Genomic DNA, 13,658 nt, shown 5'->3' with positions numbered 1-13,658 from the left:
GAACGATTTTATAAAAATCAAATAATTATTTTAGTTCGTCTTATTAATTTTGCTATTTCATAAGTCTTATTTTTACAGTGTTATAAGGTTTTGTAAAAAAAACCAAATGATTGTTGCACTATGTTGACGAGGGAGGGAGTATACCTCATGCTTGTCTGGCATCACAATCTTAAAATTTTATTGTAAGTACATCTATCCGCAATTTCCCATTACTTTAAATTGCCGCAATTTTAATTTTTATTTGTTTTTTATTTAATTTTGTGATATATTTAATTTGGATAATATTATTATTAGTAGAATTTTGTTTATATCTCTCATTTTCTTTTGTTTTATTTATGTTTATACTATTCCGTATTATTTATCATTTTCTTAATAATTGTGTAAATGGTGAATGATATAATTTCTTAAAGACTGAGAGCGATGCTAAAATGAACACAAATTTGCATACTAATGTTACTTGCTCTCCTCATCGTATCTAATCTTATTTTAGAACTTTATATATTAAATTTTAATTTTAATGCTTAGGGTTTGAATTATAGGTTAACTAAGCCCAAATTTGTAAGTATGATAGTGATTAAATTATAAACCGATATTTCTGACAATTTTGTTCGTCTTCATAAGCTGTTTTTAGCTTGTTAATTGTGTGGATTACAATTTTGTTATTGGTGTCTTCTCAAATTGGTCTGGAACTATAGCTTGACTATTGAGCTATGTAATGCGGAAGTTCTAATAATTGTTTTTAGACATACTTTTTATAATATATGGTTTAATAATCACAAATCCCAATGCTTTAAATGAGGTGCTTCATAGTTTTCACATATTAATAAAATTTGAATTTTAATACAAACGATAATTACATTATTTAAAATAGGAAAAATAACTGAGAATAATCCACCAAAACTAGTGGCCTAAGAGACAGAGAGAAACTCTGGAAACCAAACTTTGGTCTCTCGTCTGTAATATTGTTTTCTTGATGGTCCACTACTCGTTTTAAATTTCTATGACAAGTGTGGAATAGAAGATGGAGAACAATACATGCAGTATAGTACTTCAATTTCAAAGACTTGTCTTGGGTTTGCGAGCACCAGCAACTCGCCTAGTAGCTTCCCTCATTGTCACAAACTCTTCAGCCGCTGAAGGATGTATTCCGACCTAGTAGGATCATAAATCATTTTCTAGTCAGTTTCCCAGAACAGTGTCTAATGCTAGTTATATTCATGAGACTTCCCCACAATAAACAAAAGAAGAAAGATCCGCCATAGTTAAAATCAACCGTGCACATACACATAAGCGATTTCAGTAACAGGAAGGAGAAAACATAAGCTGTCATGAGTAGGACATCTATAGACATAGTTCAATCAATTTGAACAATGGGGGGCAAAAATTTGATGTTATAATCATCATTTCCACTCTAATTCGAGATAGAACAAATTGTCTTACCGTACTATCAAACTGTGCCTTGGTGGCTCCACATTTCAGTGCTATAGCGATTCCCTGTACGAAAATATAAAAGAAATCAGCAATGCTTATATGAAAAACCATGCTGTTTATATGAAGGGTGATCATCATCCTATTTATTCATACCAGAGTCAACAAATCTTGATGAGAACTAATCTTATGACCCGCATGGATTGGGGGAAACGAGGGTAATTAGTAAAGAAGAAAATATTAGGAAAATTTCTTGGGTCTGCATTCAAGGGATTTCATGCATTCCTATTCCTATATGAGACAATTGAGAACTAATTTTATATGAGAATATGAGTACTAAATTTGTGTCTTTTCCAGAGAAAAGTATCTTTTTTATTTCATAAGTAAGCCTTATTAGCATAAAGCTCTATCAAAGCTCCTTTGTTTGGGTGAGCATTTTCTGAATGAGTCTTATCCTTTCAATTACCTAGGTTTATTTCGCACAGAAAATCTGTGTACACAAGAGAACACTCGGCTTTCATAGTTCTCACATATCAGTCACAAGGAAAAATATGTCTACCTGCATAATTTCAGGGGCATCTGGGCCACACATGGATGCTCCAAGAACCTTATCCGTCTCAGCATCCACAACAAGCTTCATGATAGTCTTTTCTTGTCTCCTATAACCACGGGATCGATAATGATTTGAGTTTTTTAACATTGTGATGATATCACAGTTGTACAGTAAAACAGAAATACTGCAATGTAGCTGATGATAAGAGAGAACATCTTCTTGTACACAATAACACAAGTAACAAATTTTCATCCATTGAACTTGCATGTAACAAATCATACTACATTCTCATGAGACACTTCTCATTCGGTAAATGAAAATTAGATTCTGAAATCCCCCCCATCTTGCTTAAACTTCTTAGAATGATTCCTATTTACATCTATTTTCCTTAAGTAAATTCAAAAGCAGGTCAATGTGTGTATCCACTTTTGTATAGGTCATCTGTGCATCGGTGTGGATATCACATCAACGTACTGAAGGTATCCAATTCAAAGTTGCAGTGGCACTGACCAGACCATGCTTTAAAAGTACGATAGAACAGTCTGCCAGAGAGAGACGTTTAACATACTGAGAAATAGTATTCTTCATTGGATTGAATGATGATGTGAACACCAAAATATCACCCTTTGCTTGCTCAATAGCTTGTTCTTCACTGAGACCTACCACGGCTAAAGGTGGTATGCTGCATTCAACCCAAATAGGCATCAGATTATGGAATAACCCCAGGTCGGAAAAATGCGCATAATCAATCAGTATAATAAAAATTTTAAAACAAGGAAAACTTGTTGGAAGCCATTGAAGTATTTATTACCATCAACAATCATCTCTTTTAGTGGAGTTTTTTTTATGTCCTTTTCCCTTGTTTTTTAACCCTTTAAGATGGCGATTAAAATACTACTCTGTCTGTCTATCCCTCATTAGAAAAAATTCTTTTAAGAAAACCACATGATTACCACTTGATAACTTAATATAAAGAATAAAAAGATAGTAGTTGACTCTTCTACAAAAGCCCATACATAGTCATTGACACAGATACAAAGGCTTTAACACCATGAAAAATTGTGAGGTAAAAGTATTTACATAGAGCATCTTAACCAATGCCTAACAGCACATACAGTATTACCGTGGAAATTATATACCCGAACAATTGGATCTCAGTCATCCAAAGACATGGTCCATAAAATGACAAATACACCGTTTTATAAAGTATTAGTGGAATATACCTGAACACAGCACAAGGTATATGGCTGTAGTCTGGTTTGCTGTCCTGGCCTCCAAACACATTTTTCTGGATCCAAAAAGCAATTGGTCAATATTTGAAAATACAAACAAGAAATCATTTATTTTCCCCAAAAAGAATCAACACTAATTAAGAGTAGTATAGACCAATACAATATACTTCTACTTCTATACAAAGAAAAGAACCATACAGCAAAACAAGTTCCTTCCATCAAAGCCACAGGAGTAAGGTTCATTCGGTTTGTAACATCACCAATAGCCCATATAGTGGGTACACTTGTTCTTGAATACTCGTCAACCTAAAATATGAGAAATACAGTGTGTTTCAATGGAAATTCATAAATATACATATAGCAAGAAAAGCAATAATTAGATATATATATATATATATATATATATATATATATATATATATATATATAAAATTTAAATTCTGACATGATAATAAGTGCATGATCGAGGAATTTGCTTGGTCCAGTCCAGCAATAACTTGCCACAGCATGAGAAAAGCCGTATAATTTCCAAAAGTTTAAACATTGAACTAAGTTCATTAAAGAAAAAAAAATTTGCTGGTTTTTATCCAGTCAAAAACAAATTGCTTCCCCCTAAGGTGAAGAGTTTTATCATAAAGACAGGTTCCATCAGGAATCAAGCCCTTGAGATCGAAGAAATGCCCACAGAAAGATGCCATAACAATCAATGGCAAGACATGTGTCACATATTGAAGGGATAACTGTACTATCTACTAAGCAAAGTTTGTAAAGAGTAAACAGTGAGCAGTGTGAAGAAGTTAAGTAATTCATTGGTAGCAAAATGTGACAAGTAATAAACTAATAATTGAAAGAAAAATAGCAGTCAAATACTCAAATTCAAGTTTTTCCTTACCTCTAGTATCGATGTGTGTGTACAAAAGCATGCTTCAATATACAAATATCAATTGCAAATACCAACTTAAACTATTTGTACAATTGTTCCGATTTCATGTCATGAAAACTCTCTCACCATTTTCTATATTTCATGTCCAAGTTATACAAATTTTGATAAGCTGAATCTATTCATTCTAATCAAATTATCGATTAAATGCATGAAAATTTTAGTGTTTAATTTTAACAGCTAAAGCTATACATCTGCAAAGCTATATTTAGTTGTTTGTTGGACAGTAAATGAATCAATTTTCTTCTAATTCTATAACTTTAAGATAAACCTTCACATTCTTTAGGTCATTCGTATCCACCATCTACTACGGCACTTCTAAAATAAATAGCATATTGCCATTCCCACTTCTATAATTGTAAGATAAGCCTTCACATTCTTTAGGTCATTTGAAAGATAGATCTTTTCCTTAGGCCCTTATTTAGGAATATGGCATCTTAGCGAAAATAGGCATCAATTTGAGATTTGTGCAACAAGAGTATTTCAGTAATGATGGTGGTTATTGTTTGGAAAACAATTTCAAACTCACTTCGGCAATCCATTTTGAGGATACATGTAGTAGTCAAGGGCCATTTGCAGCAGGATTGGAAACAGAAACAGTATCAGCAATCTTGATGCACACTAAGTACTTTTTCTAGAATAGTAAGAAAGAAGACAATTAAACGAACATTCTAAGTCTTTTTTAGGATCCCAAGATGAATTTGATAAGAAAAGGAAAGAAGAATTCCCAATATGATATGCTTATCACAAAAATAAAGTACAAAAACTTGATGGTATTTATATATAAAAAAAAAAAAACCAGATTATACCTTCACGGCTCCAATTCGATCAAGTTCTACACCTACAGCTTCGAGATTCAGTCTCTTCGTATTTGGAGAACGACCTGTGCAACAAACAAAGAATGACTTAGATGTTGGAAGTGATTGGAACATACACTTGAAAATAACATAAGTAGCTGATGGAACAATTACATGGAACCTAATACCAATCTGAAGGATCAATAATATCAAAGTATATAAGTCTTTAAAGAAGTTGCATAGAGGCCTCATCAAGAATGTATAGTGTGCAGGGAAAGAAAGTCCTCAGCCTTTCAATACTTTATATCCAAAGACACCATGGATTAGACGACTAACTCAATTGAAAAAATTCAAAAATACCATGAACCATGGTGCTAAAATGCGGTAATGGTCGCAACTGCGGTAACGACATGGTGCTGCCACAACGAAGTGACTTGGTTATCGTAATGCCAAATATTGGCCAAAAGCATGAGATATCCCTTGAAACAAACCAAAACATGTTTTTTTTACACCTTAACAACGCTGCCAATGTGATGCAGGCCTTGTTTTTGCACTATGCCATACATTACACAACTGCCTCATTTGCAATAGCCAATTGCCACCTAATTATTTCGGACATTTTGAGAAATGTACAAAGAAAAAAAAATAGTTTTGTCCAATGGACTCCTTTTTATTTCATTTTTTCTTCATTAATTTCTAAGGACACCCATAAACTACGTCTAGAACTAGGTGAAGCCACTAAATGACACCTGAATGATGGAATGTTGTTGTATAGTCGTTAGTTTTAGAGGACCCTACTAACCATCCATCTCAATGCTTAAAGCACCCAATTCATGTTTCACTAGATCAGGAAAATTAATTCAATCTATGTTTTATATATTATTAACACATTGAGCAATTTGGCAATAGGTAAGGTAAATTTAAAGTTTGGTTGACAGATCTTGAAAACACATCTCAAACCCTAGACAAAAAACTTGATTGTTTCCATTCTTTTTTCTTCCTTCAATTCGTGATTTAAGGCTTTTGTACTGCACTTCTTTCACTCTTATCCTGTTTATGCATGGAATTCAACATTTCTGATGAACAAGTTTAAAATGAAGAGATAATATATACATATATATATATATGTGTGTGTGTGTGTGTGTGGGGTATACACACACACATAACGCACACACATATCGAAGAGATGATGAAAAAGCTTTTGGATTGCTTCAATACACTGAATGAAAAACAATATTTTCCAGTTCATTACATCTAACATTCATTCATAAAATTAAGTTGGGCATTAATACATTAGTGAAAGGGAATAGAAAATACCAGTGGCAAAGAGCACAACATCTGCTTCAATTTCTTCACCGTGGTCAGTGAGAACTTTTACACCTCCATCAGTTTTTACCAGCTGTGGACATCCAAAAAATTCAAATTTTAGTAGAACTATTAAATATTCAAATCTGGCAAGTAAATAACAAGGAGACAATTGGCCAAGAACTGCAACAAAATTCACTATTTGGGAAGTGAGTGTCAAAAAAATTGGTGTCAAGTATAGTAACCTTTGTCAATGTTGCCCTTGGGTGCACAAGAATTCCCCTGCCTTCCAAATTTCTAGCAACAGCAGCCCTCATTTCATCATCAAAGCCTCTGCATATCCATTTAAAGAAAATTTCTTTTATCAAACTAGATTAATTTAGAGAATCAATATTCATGACCTAAAACAATTCATGATACTATTCATCCATTTCTCTCTCCTAAAATATTCAACCCATAAGGCCACACCTTTTCCCAAAATCCTTCTGTTACACCCTTGGTTTTGATTCGAATAAACTTCTAGCCATAACTAGTGTGTCGCTTTTGGTTTTCTTGACTGGATTGCTGGAGTAAATAAGCTCCTTAAGCGTCCAAAGTATGAACTTGAAGAAATCCGAATAACCATCAATTGCGGTAAAATCCAAGTAAAAGAGTCTGTTTGTAATTAGATTTAATAAATTGATTAGACTAAATAGTCGATTAGAAAACTAGTTGTTGTGGAAAAGTTTTCTAAGTATATTTAAATGACCCTTGATAGCAATAAGCAAACATTATGTGCAACTTCACATACATAAAGTATTATTTACGGATGAATAGAAGAAAAATTGTAATTTGTAAAAAATGATTTTCCCATCTTGATTTGTGTTCGTGTAGTTAACCCATTTTTGGGGATTAAGGCTTTAGCATTGTCATTGTCATAACTTCGTCAACAATAGTCAAGATTTTTTGGCTTTATAAAAGCAGTGATGAATTACCATCATTGTTGTGACTACTTCCAAATCTTCAAAAACAAATGGCAAGAACACAAAACTGAATCACCCTCTTTGGAAAGTAATTATTGCCAAGTTGGGTTTTTCGCTGTTAGTGTTCTCAAGAGATACTTTCCCTCATTTTGGTAAAGCAAAAAATAATTAATATCAGATTATCAGTACAGAAGGGGGAATCACAAGAGCAGATGTAGAGGGAAAAAAGTGATGCAACTAACAACTAAAAATTTACAAGTAGGATACAAATTCTTGCCAATGGCAGAATTTTGATCCCTAGCAGTAGCATCGTGTGTGGAAGGTGACTACCCAAACAACTCAATCAAGTTTTTCTTTACTCTCTATTGCATTACTATTAGATTTCTAACATTTTTTTAAGTGTTTTCACTTGCCTATCTATACTACCATTTGATCCGCCCGGGGGGATCATAATGTTAATATATATATTCCCATTTCCCCACAAGAACAATTCAAAAATATGAACAAGCATTTTCAAATTTGAATATTAGATTACCTCAAGGGCAGCTCCTTTCTGAAGAGGAGGTCCACAGTGGCACCCATCCCTCGCCATATAGAAGCAAATTCAACAGCAATGTACCTAGAATAAAATAAATGCATATGAGGACACATTACATATTTTAAATAGATAATCCCCTTCATAAAAGGCCTTCCTCATTACAAACTTTATGAATTTTTACTTACCCTCCCCCAAGTATCACAGCACGTTTGGGAAAATCCTCTAAACTCAAAGCCTCATCAGATGTTATGGCCAATTCCTAGCATGTAAAGGTACAAAAATAAGAAAGAAATATACTAACTAGAGTAAGTAGAGACAATGAATCACTAAACATTGATCTAGAATCCAAAAATAGCGATAACACCAATGTAGATAGTATTGACAACCAAACACAGCGATTTTAATTGGTTCAACAACGATATCACCTCGTAATCGTATCGGACGTATAATTATGAAATATAGCTGGGAGACACTAGAAATAAAATAAAAAAAAAAAAAAAGGAGCTAAAAAAAATTTAAAATCCCAGGTGTGACAAAATGTTGAAGGATATGTTGTCAGCTCATTAATTAAAGTTTCCAACTCCAAGTCAAGAGCTCATACGGTTAACATATGTACACAAGTTCATACAACACATGTACACAACAACATTATCTTCTAAACGCTTCTAAATTCTCTTTTGGAGCATATAATAAGTTAGAGTAGATTACTTTTTCTCACAACTTCCCAAATTTCTAAGAAATTTTTTAGAGGAGGCCTTACTTCAACTAAAAGCCAGCTTGTTGTACAAATCCAAACCAATACCCTTAATTTTGTAACTATTGCTTTTGCATATAAAACATAGATCACCTCAAAAGAAAGCATGCTTGTTGAGAAAAAAAATCTCCCGACCCAGCTTAAGTAACTTTACCTTTGTAAATGTGATCCCTAGTGGAACTTCCCTTTTTGATCACTTATTGTTGACCTTAAATAGTTGTCTTTGTAGTAAATAAGTAATTCGAGAATAAGATATCTCAACATAAAATTACTAGCCTCACCTAACATAATTTAAAATGTGCTTAAAAGAGAACCAAAGAGCTGCTAAATACATTTAAATTCTCACTAAGTCCCCATGTACATATCAACTTCTTATCTTCAACGATGAAAAATTCAAAAAGACTTTCAAGTTTCAATATTTTTCTACTCCTACACAAATTTCTACTCATGCTTTTCTTAATTTTTTCTCATTTAAGAAACGTAAACATGAACAAAGAACACATCCACATCGTGAAGACAACAAAAGTGATGTTCAAGCACATAAAGCACCAAGGGTTCAAAAAACAAAGAAAAACAAGGATAAACTACTAAGTCAAACCTATCTTCTAGAAAAGAAAAAATACTAACAGCCAAGGTCCTTCAACATTTTGCAAACAAACGAGTAACTACCACTGAGCACTCAATCAAACATATACAGGAGACAATAATGGTTAAAACTTACAAGAACGAAAGAAAGACACAAGATAAAAAAAACTCATTTTATCAAAGGCATACTTCACATAAAAATGATAGTCAGGGAAAGCTTAAGCAGTTTAAAGAAAAGAAAACATGACAACCTGCCCAGGAATATTAGGACGTTGTGCTCGGCTTCCGGTTGCAATCAATATGTTCTTTGTTGTATATGACAACTTTGTACCATCTAGCTGAGTCACTTGCACCTCATTTGGACCAACTACTTTTCCCTCTCCTTCATATAGTTTAACCCCAGAATTCGACAACAATCGTTTGTATATATTGTTAAGTCTAAGAATCTCATCTGTCTGCATCATATGAGGGGTAAAATTAACTTATTAACATAAGACAAGTAGAAAGAATGTATGAGACCTGTATTACTCGGACTCTCTTCATTTTGCTTCACGTACTCATGTGACATGTCCAATATTTGATTCTTGGAAATTGGTATGGCACTTAGACACTTCATTTTAGATGTAAAATTAAATATTTGGACGTTTCCGACACTAGGACACGTACCAGTATTAGACATCACTATCCGAGTCCAAGTAACATAGTATGAGACTATGATGCAACACATCATAGACAAGTACATGATAAAAAAAATACAATCTGTTAGTCAATTTCATCAAAATTACTCAACTTGGTGCTAAATAAATATTTGATCTACATAGCCCATTCACAATTTGAAATCCATGTAAAATTCATTATCACATCATGAAACACAACATGATAATAAGCAAACAAAATAAGGCATGTGTAACTATAGATCACTCTGGTGGCCAAATCTTATACAAATATATAGAATTGAAAAAACGTTTATCCTTTCAAAGTCGATAATCTTTTGGAAATTCAACTTAGAAAAGCTTTCCTTAAGTTTCGAAATATCCTTCTCAGCCTTTATTACACTTATCGATTGCGATCCCTTTAATAATAATTTAATACAATACGAAACTAGAAACAAATTTTCCAAGACTAAAAACAAACAAGAAAACATGGCCACTATATTACCGAACTGAAGAGGAAAGAATAGACACGAGCTTTATTACTTATTGTTTGCAAAAAAAATTCCATTTGCCCTTCTAGTTTTTGTTTGTCAACTTATTACTTTCTCTTTTTTTTGCACACATTTATCCCAATATAACCTCGTTTTTCACACTCTAATTTCACTTTATCTCTTTCTCTCGCTTATAAACTTCTCTACCCCACATGGACTTCTATATCTAAATGGCATCACCATCCTTGGCTTTCTAAGTTGTGTATCATAGACAAACAAAAAGAAACACATGTGCTACAATGCACTGAAAGCTAGTAAAAGATCAAACATAAAGACAAAGGATTCATTTATAGATTGAATATCTTTGATATGTATATATTGTGCTCAAGAAAGACAATAATGCATGTTAAAGAGATTTGGGGGGAAAATTCCTTTTAGAATGAATTTATAGTAAGACATATTTCAAAAAACTAAATGGCATTGTGGTAATGTAAATAATTCATACTTATCTCCTTACACATGTCATCTAGTAGCCAAAGTGAGATAACAAGTCGAATAGCGATCAAAATATACATGACACTGCGATAATCTAAAAGGGTGACTTCTTATATCTTTATTTTGTACATGGAATACAGGCTTGTTTCCTGTTGGCTGTTACATCCAACTGATCTAATCATCAAAAATCTTACTTGAATCAGACATTCAGATTTCAATGAGCAGAAGTTTTCAGAACCTACAAACCTTCTTCTGCAGGAGCTTTTTCCAATTGAAGTCAATCTTCTCATTCAATTCCCAACCATAGTTTCTTGCATCCTGCATAACCAAAACCACTAAAACAATCAGGCCCACAGACCGTTCGAAAAATTAGGCATAGCTTGCTACAAATACTACCCTTGATAGTTACTACTACTACTACTTAAAGACAAGGTTGGTGCTATCTGCTATGTGTCTCTGATAAATTACCATAGCTACTGGCTAATCAACCATCAGCACTAATAAAGTGAGAACTCAACTCACCTCAAGTTCACCACCATATGTGGCCCCATACACCAAAATTTTTTTAGGAACACAGCCACGAATGACGCATCTGCAGTCAACAAAATAAACAAAAATAAAACCTCTATTTAATTTTACAAGGTGTATAGTAACAAGTTTCATAAACTAGGTCCACCAATATGGATGTGGAAAACTCCCTACTGGTAATTTTGATCAGCTAGTAGAAAACATAATTACATAAGCATATGGCAATAGATGAAAGTGAGGGACAAATTTAGCAATACAAATAGTTAATTACACAAAGAAAATGTAACAAGTTACATGAGTTTCCTGCTATTAGATTGAAATGGCTTTCAAAGAAAAACGCATTCTTTGAGACGCCTCAGTCATGTTGCCTTACATCCATAAAGCAATCACCCACAGCCAGTCACAATCAAATTATCCGGAAATATACTTTTTTGTTCCCCTAGGACTGAATAAATATATCTCAAATTAAAATGAAAAAAAAAAGAATTTACAATTAGTCATACAAGTACAAAATAATGGTAGAAACCAGTATCAGAACAACGAACGTAGTACTTTATATTTCCCTTTTGGCAAGCGAAGGAAAAGGTTCCCTCCAAATTAAGCGCTCAAAACAATGCCCCGATAAACCAAAATTTCCAAAGTAATGACGCCAAATTAATCCCCCAAATACCATCCATGTAGGTCAGCAAATTTCGAAAAAATATCGCATAAAATTGCTGATAATGACAATCATTCAATTAATTAATCAAAACAGAAAATCACAAATGCAGTAAGAACATGGCTTACGTTCCACCAACTCCTCCAATAACCTCGGAACTAATGGGATGAAACGGAAGCTCGCAAATTCCAACCTTCAAAAATCATTTATTCAATTGATTAATCAATCAATCAATCATTGATAAAAGAAAAAAACATAAATTTAAATATTTAACTGCAATAGATCAGAAAGATTCTATATAATAAAGAAAAAACGATCCGAAATGGAGCAATGATACAGACCTTAGCACCAAAATTGGCAGAAAATCTAGCAGCACGAACACCGCCGCTTCCGGCACCAATAACGAATAAATCAAAATCGAAATGAGTAGTTTCATCAACATTGAACTGGATGTCTTCGCCATCAATTAGCATCTTTCTCGACGCCATTGCTGATTTTTTTACTTCTGTTATGGTTTTTGAGTGTGAAGAAGAGGAAGATGGCGATACAGTGAAGAAAGCGTTACAGGGGAATTCCGTAAAGTTCAGTTTTTACCGAACAAGCGGGAATTAGAAGATGAGAAAGACAATTAATAGGATTTTTTCACTAACTATAAATAGAATTTTTACATCCCAATGAAACAAAGAGATGAGAATGGACAATAAAGGATATTTATCCAACTTAATTTAAAACTTAAAAATGTTTAGCAAACACCTGATCGTATGAGATGGTCTTATTTAGAGGTGAACTCAAATAATTAGTCAAAATTTTTAATCAATCCCTTGTAAAATTAAATGATCACTTTAAGATTATAAGTGATTAATTTTAAAATTATAGGTGATCACTCAATAAATATAAAAGTTATCAATTTAAAATTTTATGTAATCACTTAAAAATCAATTAAGATGATCTCACTATAAAACTGAAAATTTGTCATAACATTTACTATGTTTCATGAGTTATGGTGGCATTTTTCATTTTGCTTTCACCAATACTATTTGCTACATTTTAAATTTGAATTATTAGACTTTATACGTTTATATATAACTTTATTATTACGTATGTGCATGGGCTATTGGGATGAAAAAACATTTTGATATTTTATTTTCACTTTAGCTCTGATTAGATAAATATAGAAGCTTCTATTATTGATCTAGTCAGTTAAAAATAAGGCTTACATGTCTTTAACAAGCTGGCTGATCGAACTTGAGCACGATCTGACGATCAAAACTCCAGCTAACGAGTCTTATTTGAGTAAATTTGAATTGGATTCTCTTTGTTCTCTTATGTTTTATGACCTATTTAATTGTAAGTACTAGATTAATTTAATTAGGTTGGATTAAGGGTCAAAGGTAAATTGATTTGGTCAAAAGTTATTTAAGAGGCCAGTTGATCCGTTTATTTAATGGTCACCAAAGTTCGGTATTATGGCTATAATGTTTGTGTTTTTTAATTTATCATGGCTATAATTTACAAATAACAAGTTTTGTGGCTATAATTTCTATAACCTTTAAATTTCAAGATTGTTTTTAACAAATACTTTTATTAATTTGTATTGTTTTCTTGTCACTTGCTAGCTTTTGAATGAAATAATACCTCTTCTAACATATTCTTAAGAAATTCAGAAAGTTGTTAACAAAAAATATTTCTTTTAACGTGCTTGAACAAAGTCTTATGAGCTTTTAAAATACATGTTGATG

General features: G+C 32.7%; 1 protein-coding gene across 1 annotated transcript; it reads right to left on the bottom strand.

Moving 5' to 3' along the window:
- Nucleotides 1-786: 786 nt before the first annotated feature.
- On the bottom strand, nucleotides 787-12,585 carry LOC130825483 (glutathione reductase, chloroplastic-like). Its single transcript, XM_057690735.1, has 16 exons — nucleotides 12,261-12,585; nucleotides 12,048-12,112; nucleotides 11,256-11,325; nucleotides 10,980-11,051; nucleotides 9,346-9,549; nucleotides 7,941-8,014; nucleotides 7,753-7,836; nucleotides 6,501-6,588; nucleotides 6,268-6,349; nucleotides 4,963-5,036; nucleotides 3,412-3,519; nucleotides 3,205-3,269; nucleotides 2,550-2,663; nucleotides 1,988-2,087; nucleotides 1,441-1,494; nucleotides 787-1,152 (listed from the first exon to the last, which is right to left on the bottom strand). The coding sequence occupies exons 1-16, from the start codon at nucleotides 12,405-12,407 to the stop codon at nucleotides 1,057-1,059; spliced, it is 1,497 nt and encodes a 498-aa protein (XP_057546718.1). The 5' UTR covers nucleotides 12,408-12,585; the 3' UTR covers nucleotides 787-1,056.
- Nucleotides 12,586-13,658: the final 1,073 nt, after the last annotated feature.

This window comes from Amaranthus tricolor, chromosome 10 (assembly GCF_026212465.1).
Source record: "Amaranthus tricolor cultivar Red isolate AtriRed21 chromosome 10, ASM2621246v1, whole genome shotgun sequence".
Classification (NCBI taxonomy): domain Eukaryota; kingdom Viridiplantae; phylum Streptophyta; class Magnoliopsida; order Caryophyllales; family Amaranthaceae; genus Amaranthus; species Amaranthus tricolor.
This window is presented reverse-complemented; position numbering and strand designations above follow the sequence as displayed.